Below are 13,682 nucleotides of genomic sequence, written 5' to 3' on the forward strand. Positions count from 1 at the left end.
TGAAAATAGCTGCCAGTGAACAGCAAATTCAAGTTCTGCTTTTTGAAACTCTGTTTTTCTTCCAAATATTTTCAATCCACAGTTGGTTGAATCTGCTGGATAGGGAACTTATGGATACAGATGGCTGACTGTATTCTCAGGCTAATCTAAAATAGACTACACAAATAAACACAAACCAAAGTCAAACTGGCCATTTTAATGAACAGAATTTCGAGAATACTGATTTGATGACACAAAGCTATGAAGGAGTGTTGAAGATAATAGAGTTCATCTATAGAAATACATTCTGAAATGATCATTACCTCAAGTTTCAGCTTCTCAATTTCTTCATTTGCTTCTTTAAGCCGAACTGCATCTTTATCCAGAAGTTCCTGATTTTCGGCGTACCACTGTAATCTTTTTTGCAGGCGACTTATTTCTTGTTTATGTGTTTCTTCTAAAATTTTTATTTCATATAATTTTTCACCTATAAGATAAAGTAATACAATAACTCCACTGTAACTTTTCAAAATATGGAAATAAACTACATTGAAAGATTTTAAATGAAAACCAATGTCTCTTAAATGAAAGCATTAAGAAAAAAATAAAGAGGCCCAAAACAACTGATGTACGTAAATCTGTGTCTAGTTTAGTGTATTAGTAAAGGAGGATGAAGACTGTGTTCAGAGTCCAAATCCTCAAACTTGTAGCAAAGCTGGCATATAGAAATTTTTGATAAATCACTTGTTTTCCCACTGACTTTCATTATAAAAGTAAAGTCTTTTCTATGAAAATAAATGTTGGATTCAGGAGATAATAAAAATGAAGAATTCCTATAATTATATTAAAAAGTAACAATGGCAAACATTAGCGCTTCCCATGTAAGACTTTATTTAATACAACAAACATATGATGGGAACTATTGTTGTTATTCTATTTTACAGATGAAGAAAGTAAATTTCTTACAAACAATAAGTGGATTTTACTATACACATCTTACACTGAAGATCATAGTATCACAGAGGAAAGAGCCTTGCTTTGGCAAACAGGGGTTCTCTGATGAACCTTTCTAGCCCTGTGTTCTGCCGTCCTAAGCCGCAATCCAGGTGTATCCAAAAACACGCTAATGAAACACCCTTGAGCGGCCCCCTCCATTCGTTTACTCCTGAATCTCTCCATCTGTCAGGACCCTCAAATGCCATTCCTCCCTGAAACCCTTATTAGCACCCTCATGTTTATTTCTAATTTTTTTAATATTAAACTTCATCTTACTCTCCTTCTGCGTTCTTATCTTACTCTCCTGTGTTTTCCCTGGTGGGGTATACCATATCCATCCTTGTGTTTCTACAAACATAGTTTCTACAAACATTTGTTCATTTGGTAAATATTTGAGAGCTTATGTTTCAGACCCAGGTACAAAAAGGGAGACCGTGCCCTGGAAAGTCACAGTTTAGCTGGGATGACTGTAAACAACTAAGCTTACAATGCCATGAATTCAAAACAATCTGTGACTTTCTTTGGTCTCGCAATTATTGCTGCTAAAACCAATCAAAGGCACATACCTGTTAACTAATTTTTTAAAGTTTCTAAAATTACAATACACTTCAAGGAATAGCATTTTAATTGTACTATCCAATTGCTATTACTTAACTCAAGATTAGAACAGTTAGGAGTATAAAGGTAAACCGTTTCAGCTCAGACTTCTACCTGTGGCATAAGCAATCTGGTCTTTGGCTTGGTCTCTCTCTTTCTTCACTTTTTCCAAGTCTACTTCAAGAGCCTGTTTGTCCTGCTTCAGTCTTCTGATGTCTTCCAATAAACTGTTTTTTTCTTTCTTGATATTCATAAAAATACAAAAGCAAATTATTTCCAACCACAATAAATTGTGGTAGAGTCTCCTTCACCCACGTCATCATAAACACTGCTAATTATTTTTCTAAATTTTAGCTTGATCTCATCACCATTCCCCTCCAAACGATCACGAGCTCCCCAGAGCCTACCAGAATCAGTTCTAATCACGTAACTCACACAGCTTCCAAGCCCTTCCACTCTGCCGTTCTCACTTCTCCTCGGTTACTCCAATACCCTTCTAACCAGTCTGCCTCTTCCACTCTCAGCACCTAGTCTTTTCTCCTCACAGTAGCCAGAGGAACTGTCTTCAAGAGTCAGTTAATGTCAGTCTTCTGTCTGAAGCTCTCTGGTGGCTCCCACCCCTCTTGGGGGAAGCCGACAGTTCTTACCATGACCTTCAGTGTCACAGAACTCAGTCGTGCCCGCTCCTCGGACGCATCTCCTGCCAATCTCCCCCTCGTGTTCCATGCCAGCTGCAGAGACCTCCTGGCTGTTCTCTGAACCTGCCCAGCACGTTCCAACCCCACGGTGTTTTTGCACTTACTGTCTCCTCTGCCCTCACACAGCCAGGTGGTTCGTTCCTTCACTTTATCAGGATTTCTGTTCAAACGAGGCCCCAGGAAGGCCTTCCCTGATCATTCTAAAACGGCAACCCTCATCCTGGCCCCCAGGGGTGCTGCTATTTTTTCTTCTCACACACTCATCACCGCCTGACATAGACGTTTACTTGAAAGCAGAACTTTACTTTGCTCATCCCTATATCACAAATGCAAAAAAATGCTTGGCACATTTTTTAAAAAGTTAAATTCTCAATGTGTTCACATGCCGCACTCTCTCAACTGCCCTCATTCCTCGCCTTGCCAAAGTCATACTTATCCTTCAGAGCATAGTGCAAACGAGGCTATTCCTGATAATACCTGCCCCGGCATTACCACAGACTTTCAGTGTACCTCTAGCACAGCATTTACTGCTTTGTTTCATACAACACTTATTTGCGTACAAGCGTTTTCTCTTCGTTAGGCTGAGAGCTCTTTGGGGACCAAGACTGATTTTACTGCTTGCTTTACGGCACCAAGCACATGGCAGGTACTCAGTAAATGTATACTGAGCTGAACTCATACCTGCTGAACAAACTCCTGGGGCACAGGTGGTATATTTTACTTTCAAAATGAAAATTCTTAGAAACTTTCTATCACCCTACCTTAGAATCTAAAATACAGTCTTATGAAGAAAATAAAGCCATTCATAAGGACTTGAATAATCGTGGTTCTAGCTGTATCATTTCATTGTTTAATCTTCTGTGCGATCTTCTGTGGGTGTCTTTTCAGGAGAGCATTGAATTTCTACAAGAACCTACTGTGTGGACACTCAGAGGCCTCTGCCTGTCTCTCCGATCTTTTCTTCCATCACTTTTGTCCTTACTCACCCACTTCTGCCTCAGGTGCCCCTGTATCTGGAAGGTACCAAGCCCAACCCTGACTTGGCCTGTGCTTGCCCCTGGCTGGAGGGCTCGGTCTTTGCACAGTGAGCTGCTGCTTCTCCTCCATTCTCGATGCAGGCACCACTTTCTCAGAGAGCACCTCCTTGCCCAGACGGCTGACAGCTGCCTTACCCCTGCCCTGCCTACCGTTAGTCTCTATTCTTATTTTCCTCAAAGAACTTACCTCTATTTTTAACTATTTCTTGTTCACTTATTATCTGTCTTCCCTGGTAGAATATAGGTTCCTAGTGAGCAAGGCCCATGTCTGTCTTGTTTACGTAGTTGTTTTTCCAACTCCAGGATGATTGCCTGACTGACTGGCCGAACTGCAGTCAGCCTCATCCTCCTCTCCACCCTGGGAATCTAGAAGGACAGGGCTCAGGACCTTCGCTTTTAGTATGTGTCCATCCATAGTTTACAAAACAACAATTCACATTTTAAGACTACACTAATTGGTATTAATTTTTAAGGTACAAATTAGACTATACATAAGTAGGTTTGATATGAATATTGTATTACAGATTTATCTCAGTATGAATTTTTTGCTCTTAAACTATTTAAACTCAGAAAACCAAAGTGAATGAAAATTAACGCATGACATTCCATCTTTCAATATTTGCACAAATAAACACAACCCTAAGTAATTTTTATCTTTAACACTTCTTCTTTTTTTGATTTTATTTTTTAATCTTTTTTTTTTTTGGCTGCGTTGGGTCTTCGTTGCTGCGTGCAGGCTTTCTCTAGTTGCAGCGAGAAGGAGCTACTCTTCGTTGCAGTGCACCCGCTTCTCCTTGCGGTGGCTTCTCTTGTTGCAGAACATGGGCTCTAGGCGCGTGGGCTTCAGTAGTTGCGGCGCACTGGCTTAGCTGTTCCACAGCATGTGGGATCTTCCCGGACCAGGGATAGAACCCATGTCCTCGGCAGTGGCAGGTGGATTTTTAACTGCTGCGCCACCAGGGAAGTCCCTTTCTGATTTCTTTTAAGGTGTTCCCTGCCTTTGGTACTTTCACCATGATGGGTTTAGATGTAGATTTTAAATTATGTGTCCTGAGTAGGACTCACTGTATTTCCTGAATTTGAGAATTCATCTCTTTTATTAATTTCTAGACAATTCTTAGCCATGACTTTAAAAAAAATTTAATTACATACTAGAGTATCTCACATCTCTGATATTTTTCATTTCTCTATTTTTTGTGTTTCACTCTAAGCTCCTTAGATCTATCTTCTAGTTTACCAATTTCTTCTTAGTTATGTATGATCTATTTAATTTTTCTACTTATTCTGTTTATTTTTCTCTGAATTTGCCTAGTCTGTTTTGTTCTTTCCTCACACTGCATTTCTCACTTATTTTGTATATTAAATCATTTGAAGTCTATACATTTCATAGTCTACTCAGTAGTTTGATTGGGGTTCTAATCCTGCTGTTTATTAAATCATCCCATGCCTGCTCACGGTGGGTTGTTTCCCTGGGTTTTGTAATTCTGCATTCTGGGCGTACCGTCAGCAGGATTTTATCTGAAGGAATACCATGTGAGCTGGGTTAAGGATGGATACCCCTAAGAGTGTTTTGCATGTGTTTCTTAAGACACACTTAAGATGATCACTAACTCAGGACCACCTTTTATGCTATTTTCCTTTTCCAGTTTGAGTATGACCAAACCTTTAAAGTACTGTCAATTCAAATACTAAAACAACAATGAAGGCAGTAGGGATGACATTTATACTGAACAACTAGTAAGACACTGAGCAGAGATTTTTTCCCCCCCTCTCTATATAGAAATCAAGTTAAGACAGATAAGCTTTCTTGATATCTCAGCCCCTTCTGAAGGTGGGTGGATTTTTTCACGGACCACTGTTTTACTGAAGGATGTGGCCCTTTGAAATCCTGGGGTCCTATCTCTACTTTGCTGTTAAAGCTCAAGGCTCGTGGTTACTGAACTGGTAGCCTAGGAGCAATGTTTACTGCTAGGTTTGTATCCCTGTTCATTTCTGACCCCTAGAGATTCCCCTTACTTTCTTGAGAGCTGGGTTATGCATTTACAAGATGTTTCTTATATTTTAGCCAGCACTTTCCAGTGATTTCAGTGGCAGTTTTAGTTTCCCGTTTGTCAGAAAAAAGTGTGTTCAAAGTAGCACTTTTAAAAGGTCACTAATAACAGCCTTCAAATGAAGCTAATGCTGTGCTTGAAACCTTACCATGTTTTCCCAAGTCTTCATAAACTTCAGCAATGTTAATTGCTCTCCTAACTTGCTAGTTTTTGAGGCCCACTGATAAGTGCGGGTGTCCAATCATTTATTCCTTCTTTCTACTTATCTGCCTACCTATCTAATCATTCTGTACATACATGCATCTTAAGAAAGTTCTCTAATGGATTCATATTTGAAGATGTATTTTACATACAAGTCTGTTAAGCATCAATTATTGAACTAAGGCATGTTTAAAGTGCTATATAACCTAACTTTATATAATAAATTTCTATTTAAAAAGTGATATGTAATTGGAATTTTTCTAATTTACATAATCATTCAAATAGATTGGAAGGACTTTTTAGTTTAGTGCTGTGGTTCTTAATGGGAGGGAGTGGGGAGAGTTGACTGCCCTCCCACAGGAGATGTCTGGAAACGTGGCAGTGCTTTTGAGTGTTGCAGCGACTGGTGGGTGCTATGAGCATAGTTCCTGGCGACAGGAGTGATAAAAATCATGCAATGCCTAGAACTGTTCTGCTTAAGACAGAATTAATCTGCCCTAAATCCCCAAACTTCTCCTATTGATAAATACTGCTTTAGAAAATTCTAGGCCAGATTCTTTATAACAATTCAATACAAATAAAGAAAAAAGTTATACAGTAGCTATTGCATTTCACCTCTGTGTTAGGCACATCAGACACACATATTTGCAGATATAGCCTCTGGCCCCTAGAACTGCACAGTCCGCTTGGGAAGACAGAGGAAAAGCCAGCTAACTTTTTAAGGTGAATGATTATCTTCAAATTATTTTCCTATTTTAGCCGTACATTTCCAATGAGGAATTTGAAGTTAGGTATACATGCCCTAAATAAGGTTATGCGTCCAACCATGGCTCCACATGAAAAATGCCTGATGAGGGGTTGGATTATAAAGAGGATGCCATCTAAAGCCAGCATCACATTGTCTCCTCTATAGTAAGGTCACATGTGTCCCAGTGCTAACCTTAGATATTTCCTAATTTTTAATTGGTATGAAATTTATAAGCAGAGTTTATTTTTTCATAAATTACAAAAGCAGATTTTTTTTTTTACACATGTAGAGATTTTTATAACAATCTTTCCTATTGCTAATGGTTAAAATCCTTATGCAACTTACCTGTGCCACCCGTAGTTCTGCTAACAGATCTGTAAAATTCTCGTTTCTGGTGGGCTCTGAATCTTCAACTACTTGAGACAGGAAACGACTTTTATGCATCTGTTCTCTGATTTATTTTGAAAATAAAAAAATATATATTTTTTAAAAGGTACTCCTTTCAATACAAAATATTCAATTCTTAAAAATTAAAAACACTTTGCACGTTGAAACTATGTGAGTCACTGAAGAGAAAGTTTATTTAAACTAAAGATTACAATACTAAAATACTAAAAGAGAAGTATACTTCATGTGAAATTTTTATGTATAATCTAAAAGAACCAAAACCCTAAGAGTACTGGTTTATTTGTAATATAAAAATATTTCCTGCCAATTCTCAGAAAAAAAAAAAATCAATCTCCCGGAAAGACTTGCTGCATTTCCCCTGTGGTGTTCTGTACTCCTTGTCACATCATTCTAGACTCCTGAGAAACACAAATTGCCAATCATACCCGTGGAAACTAACAAACAAAAACAAACACAGTCTACTACTGGTACCTTAGAATCAATTTTTCTGTTTTTTTCCAGAGATATTATACAAGTTTAGGAGTACACATATGATCACCTAACCCTACTTTCTAAAGAAACCATTTATTCCATTGTGAAAATTCATTCAGAGCTTCAGGTTTGGATCCTGGAATAGATCTTCTCTCTTAAAAGCCAGGCAACAGGGCTTCCCTGGTGGCGCAGTGGTTGAGAGTCCGCCTGCCAATGCAGGGGACACGGGTTCGTGCCCCGGTCCGGGAGGATCCCACATGCCGCGGAGCAGCTGGGCCCGTGAGCCATGGCTGCTGAGCCTGCACGTCCGGAGCCTGTGCTCCACAACGGGAGAGGCCACAGCAGTGAGAGGCTCGCATACCGCAAAAAAAAAAAAAAAAAAAAGCCAGGAAACATTATCAGATATGAAATTTTAAAATACTTTATTGAAGCATCTGGGAAGAAAGCAGATGTAAATGCCTTCATGCCTCAGAACTGTGCAGATTATCAGCCTTGGCTTGGGGTCACACTTACCAGGAGAAAGGGGCATTTTCCCCTTCCTAATTTACACAAAAGTGCCCTCACTAGCCAACCTGTGTACTTCCCAGCTTTGTCTGCTACAAGATATGCTTTTTTCTATTTTGCAAGAAAGATGAGTGTGAGCTAACAGCAGCCCTGCCTCACATGCCCTAAGTTACCTTACAAAAAAAATGGAAGAAGTATGTAAATAAATAAAGCATACATGACATTCAGAGCCAAAGAAATTTCTTCTGACAGCGGTCCTATCTGAGGTTTTAGGTGTTTAGGTGAAATAATGCATAGCTGGCAGTCATTTCCCAAAAGAAGACAGTACCCTAGCTTGCCCACATGTGTTGGTTCAGCTCTTTCACTTAGTGTGTTAAAGACGGATGTGATAACATCCCAAAGGCCGTACAGTCTGAAGTATGATTGATTCTTAAGTGGGTGCTGGTGCCCCGTCAGCCTGCCACGGTGAGCGCTGGTTGTAATAACTCGCAGGTTCTCCTTCTCTGGAGAAATGCCCTTGCCAAATAGCAACCCCTGACCCCTGGCCCAGAGGATACCCCCACTCGCTCCCTGGGGCCCACCTCAGCCAGGGACTGGCTGCCTTGGGGGTACAAAAGGCTGCCCCCCACGTGCCTCAAGTAGGGGCCAACTCTGCAATGCAATGTGTTCTCCTGAGCCTCCTGGCGAGAGCAGAATGAAGCCAGCCTCCAGCCGAGACCACATTCTTACTTGCCTCCCCTCCTGCTACCCGCCCCCATCTCGCTTCTCTGGCTCCCCATCTCCTGAGACTAACCCTCCGGGAAATCACCTCCACGAGGATCCCCACCTCACGCTCTACTTGTATGGAACCTGACCTAAGACAGTAAATAATACTGTATTTTCTCTTTACTATTATTACTAACAGCATTATTCCTAAGATGTATTACCCAAGTATCTCAGGCTTAAAAGGAATATTCAATTTCCCGAAATAGATGTCAAACTCAGATACGAATATACTGAAAATACTGGAAGTATGTACTAGTCATCTAGTATCGAGAGAAAATCCACTGAATATTAAAAATACAAAAGTTACAGAACTGTAAATCAGTGTACAATTTTTTAAAATTTCTAAGTATCCTAAATGTTTTATTACTATAACAATAAAATGCTTAGAAATAGTCCAAGTATATTTGATTTTAAGAATTTTAAAAGGACTTACTTTAAGGCAGCTAACTCGCTGAATAAACTCTGGTTTTCCTTGAACATTCGCTCCTCATTTTTCTTGTTTTGTTCTTGGAGATCTTTCACTTGATTATACAATTTTTCGTTTTCCTTTTTATACATGGGAAATTATGTTTTAGTTAAAAATCAGTAGTGCTTACATAAGTGTATCTGCTTCTAAAAGATACATCCTTTAAACATTTTTAATAGCTTTTAAATTTCTTCAGTTTTTGAGTAAGCAAAATCTTTTTCAAACTCTTTGATTTGTCTCAGAAGAAAATCTGTTACCTGAAAACAATTCTTTCTAAAATGCTCAAAACGCTTACTTGAAAAAAAAGTTGCAAAAAAATTCCCAAAGCCAAAGAGCCTGTCAGTATAATGTACCGCATTTCACAGGAGTAAATGGGGGAGAGACTGCAGGAATAACCACATCCTGACTTCAGGCACCAGGGATGGAAAGGCCAGTGGGACTGTTTGCACCTTCTTTTTTCCTATTTTTGGCCCATCTTTCTGCCGTGAGGTAATTGGATATACCCACGGTGGGTATCCATGTTTGTTTCTGGAACTTTCTGTGAGCAGGGAGTTAGAGACTGGGTGTTTGTGGAAGATCAGGACAGAGCAGAGCAGAGACTAGACCCAGTACAGCACCTGACTTGAGCTGAAGGGGGACTCAAACAGTGAGATCAGGGGGAGAAAGTACCCATCTGTGCTTAGATGCTCTGGCTTAGTAACCTCTTTAAAATCAAGAATCTGATGAAAACCACGGACCTTTGAGGATCTAATGAAAACTATGAACTGTCTCACCACGTCTGGCCTAGTGCCTGGCACACAGTCTGTGCTTGATTATCTGCAGAATTAATGAAACTCCGAAAAATACATACATACACAGACACATAAATTTTGTATTATCTTTGTGAGAGTGGGTGGTTGGCATACTCATAGGTCTGTGAAGTCCTCCTTAAAACCCATGTCCTAAACAGCAAGCTCAGAATGGCAGGAAGGGTTTTTGGATGGTTCTCACTAACTCTATGGTGGGGTGTCCTGCAAAATCAGTACAATTTCATTTACAGCAAAAGCTGTAGTCTCTGACGTGGTGATGCTTTCTCTGGATGTCCCTGGAATGAAAATGCTGGTTATCGGTAGGCTGGATGCTTAGGCTATTGTTGTCACAAAAGAAAAAGGTAATGAGACAGAAGAAGAAGGGGAGGGAAGTTAAGAAAAAGGAGTGATGGGAAAGAAACTAAGACAAGTCTCATTCTGGGGATCACCAAACCTGCCCTGGCTGACTGTCAGGTCAACACCACCAACGCTCCATCATCCCAGAGAACAAATGTATGGCTTCTATAGGACACACTCATTTTCTCCCATTTAATTCAATTGTTTTTCACTCTCAGGGCACTGGCAATTGATTTCAGATTTATATTTCTCACTATAATATCAAAACTAGCCAATATTATCTACTGAAAAAATTATAGAAAATTAAAGAAAAAGAGGACAGTTTCTAAGGAAATATGGCTATTACAATTAGTAACAGGCAACAGGCAGTAACCGGTTACTGTGTGGAAGGCACGAAGTGGTTGATCCGTACTGTCTTATTTTAATTTCACAACCACCTTATGAGACAGGTACTATTATCCTCATTCCCACTTCACAGATGAGGAAACTGGCTGAGAGGTGAAATGATCTGCCTAAGGCTGCACAGCAGGTAGTGAAGCAAAGTCTAAAACCAGATTTTTTGAATCCAGAGCCCATGCCCTTAACCACTTTAATTCTGCCCATGAGAAATGTACAGACTAGTCAAATTATTACTTCCTCGCATTGCCAGAATTCCCATTACCTGTTAAATGGACCCAAATATTTTTAAATGCCTTATTTTTATAATCAAAGAATCTCAAGACAAACTATGTGAAGAGCCATACCTGTTGATATCCTTGAAGAAGTGTCTCTTGTTCTTGTATTTCTTTTTGGATTTGCTTCAATTTTTCTTCAGTGACAGGATCAGCTGTTTCTCCAAAATGCAACCACCTTTGTTTTTTGTTTGATTCTTCAAAGCCACTTAACTTTGAGAACATGCAGGTATTGTTTTATTTGGAGAAGGAAATAATACAGTGAGCAGTGAGGGAGAATAACAGAAAATTCGAGGTACATAAACCTAAGACTGCCTTATAACCACAGTGGAATGATCACAACACCAACTACAGTTAAACCACTTCAGTGTGCTTCGTGCTGGTAGTTCTGATGATGGAAGTAACTCAGAAATGCTACACAGTGTCACTTTCTGAATCTAGACCTTCCATAGCTTTCTTTCTGAAACTCTGTCTTCCATGAAGGTCACAGTGAACCAAAGGATTTGTTTTCAGAAAGGACTGCTAACAAGAAAACTATCAAAATGAGCCAATTTCAATTTCAATTTTCCCCCCCAGGGGTTCCATGTAGGCTCTTCTGTAAGGAGGCACTCTCAGGAACCATGTTCATGTTTTATACAGCAAATATATCAAGTGAAGCAGCCCCAGCGACAAGCAAATGACAATGCATTTAGCGGGGAGTACCAGTTCTTTTTTAATTAAATAAAAGGAGAAGTAGGACAATGTGTCTAGTACCTTGGCTTGTAGAATATAATTGTCTTGATTCAGCCTGAAGAGTTCCTTTTCCTGTTGTCTCTTTAGTTCCTCCACCTTGTTTTCCAGCTCTCTCTCCTTTTCTGAGAATGTGACTTTAATTTGCTCAATTAGGGCTTGGGCACCCCTCCATTTTTCCTCTGCTTCCTGAACTCTTTTAAACATAATCAATTCTGTCTCCTTGTTCCCACCATGGTATCCTGAAGAATCCTTTAAAGGAAAAGCATTACTTCATTATGTAGAGTTATAATATTAGGTTTGAACACAGGTGGTTAGGGGAAAAAAACCCACAAAGAATAAAAATGGCACGGTGAACAATGTTCTACTGTATAAGAAGATCAATAAATTCTTGTGTGACAAGAATATCAGTCAACATAAAAGAAATTACATAGATTTCATTATTTATAATTTACTTTCAATATATAATTACAGAACATAAAAACATTATGAGTATTATTTTGAAATTCAGTACCTACATTCTGAACCTGAGCACAGGAATCTGCTTCTGTAGGGCCTCCAGACTCCTTAGGAGTAGCCAGGCAACTTTCCGTTTGGGGTGCTGCTTTACCCAAAGCTGCAGGCCTGATGAGTCTCGTTCCAGACAAGATTTCTGAAGATTGTAAGCAATGGATAAGAGCACCACAAATACAAACTAAGTTGAGTGTGTATTCAGCAATTATGTAACAATAAGTACTAACACAATGAGAACACTAAGACAAACGCGGATCACGAAGCAGGCTGACGCCTGCAACGCAGCTGTTCCACTGCACTCCGAACTCCTGCCCGTAATCAACATTCTGCTCAATTTGACACAGAAGGGTAATGACACAAGATTCACGTCAAATGACAGCTGGAGCTGAATAAACGTGAGGAGAATGTAGATTGGGATAATTTCAGGTTTTATTATTTTTCAATAATTATTCTGTCAAATGTTCACAGCAGTAACAAATAAAAATATCTAAACAATGAATCAAAGAGCAGCTGATAACTTTATGAAGCATTTTACTTCAGATTAAGTGTGCTTTCAGAGCACATTTTTTATAAGTAACGTATATCAAGATATAGTATCACTGGAATAATATAGATTACATGGAAACTTTATAACAAGTAGTTTAAATCTGATTAAAAAACAAAATGATAATACTGCTATAATACCCTGTTTATTAAATTAGAAAAAATGTGATTAATGTATATCTATTCTGGTGAGATTTTCAGCTTTTAAAAGGTACCTCGTAAATCCTCAAACAGTGGAAATAATTCTAAGGCCAGTAAGTTATTCAGTTAATAATAAAAATAAACATTTAAGGGAAATACCTAGAGAGGTCTTGAGGCCCATGTTCAATTATTACAGATTCTGAATTGCACACTGAGTAAATATTTATTTGATTGCTTTAGATGTAAATGAAGCATTTGAAATTTATATTTTTAATATAATTTTTTCAAGATGCTAACTTTTCAAATGCAGAGTTTACTTTTTCATTAAAGTGAAATACACGGTCATTAAAAGATTTGGAAAATACAGGAAAGTCAAAAGAAGAAACACGTCCCCAGTAGTACCTCAGCCCGAGATTTCCTTCTAATCTTTTCCGGGCACGCAGGATTTTCCTTATAGAGTACTAATCATATTTAATTGGATTGTTTGACGTGGAAGGTTTTTCTCAAGAAATGTCTTAAAGTGTTCATAAAGGAACTGTTTGAATCACTGTAGAAGCAGGCATCGATCCTTCCAAGTCACTGGAGGTGCATCAACATGGCCAACGAATGGGGTGTGATTCTGCTAGCATTGTGATTCTCCCTAGGATGTGGTGGCCAAGAGTGGCAGGTGGTTCTTGCTCAAGCTGCAGTCAGCCAGTGCTTTTATACCACAATTCTTCCTGGATTCTTAACTTTGGTTTCTCTAAGTAATTATTTTCAATAATAGTACATGGACAGTATCTTTTCCCTTTATACCCGAAAGAAAATTTGCTTGGATATAAAATTCAAACGTGAAAAAACACTGCAGAATTTGGAACCCATGAACCCTTCTTGAAAAAACAATGGATTAAGAAAATTCAGTCCAATAAGAAACCAATCAAAATAATTCCAGAATGGAGAAGCGATGGATAAGGGACTGGTGAAAAGCATTCTGGCCCTTTCATAGCCAGAACCAAGACCCTCATTCAAAAGCTGAGGAG

General features: G+C 39.0%; 1 protein-coding gene across 4 annotated transcripts in view; it reads right to left on the bottom strand.

Moving 5' to 3' along the window:
- CEP162 (centrosomal protein 162) overlaps nucleotides 1-13,682 on the bottom strand; it is a 92,500-nt gene that overhangs the window by 30,788 nt on the left and 48,030 nt on the right. For all 4 annotated transcript variants that reach the window (XM_079939768.1, XM_079939770.1, XM_079939769.1 and 1 more), the window contains 7 exons: nucleotides 11,985-12,118; nucleotides 11,491-11,718; nucleotides 10,810-10,950; nucleotides 8,889-9,001; nucleotides 6,653-6,758; nucleotides 1,687-1,813; nucleotides 303-466 (listed from right to left, as the gene is read on the bottom strand). In XM_079939768.1, coding sequence (XP_079795894.1) covers nucleotides 303-466; nucleotides 1,687-1,813; nucleotides 6,653-6,758; nucleotides 8,889-9,001; nucleotides 10,810-10,950; nucleotides 11,491-11,718; nucleotides 11,985-12,118 — 1,013 coding nt within the window. The remainder of the gene's footprint in view (nucleotides 1-302; nucleotides 467-1,686; nucleotides 1,814-6,652; nucleotides 6,759-8,888; nucleotides 9,002-10,809; nucleotides 10,951-11,490; nucleotides 11,719-11,984; nucleotides 12,119-13,682) is intronic.

Source organism: Stenella coeruleoalba, assembly GCF_951394435.1.
Source record: "Stenella coeruleoalba genome assembly, chromosome: 12".
Lineage (NCBI taxonomy): Eukaryota > Metazoa > Chordata > Mammalia > Artiodactyla > Delphinidae > Stenella > Stenella coeruleoalba.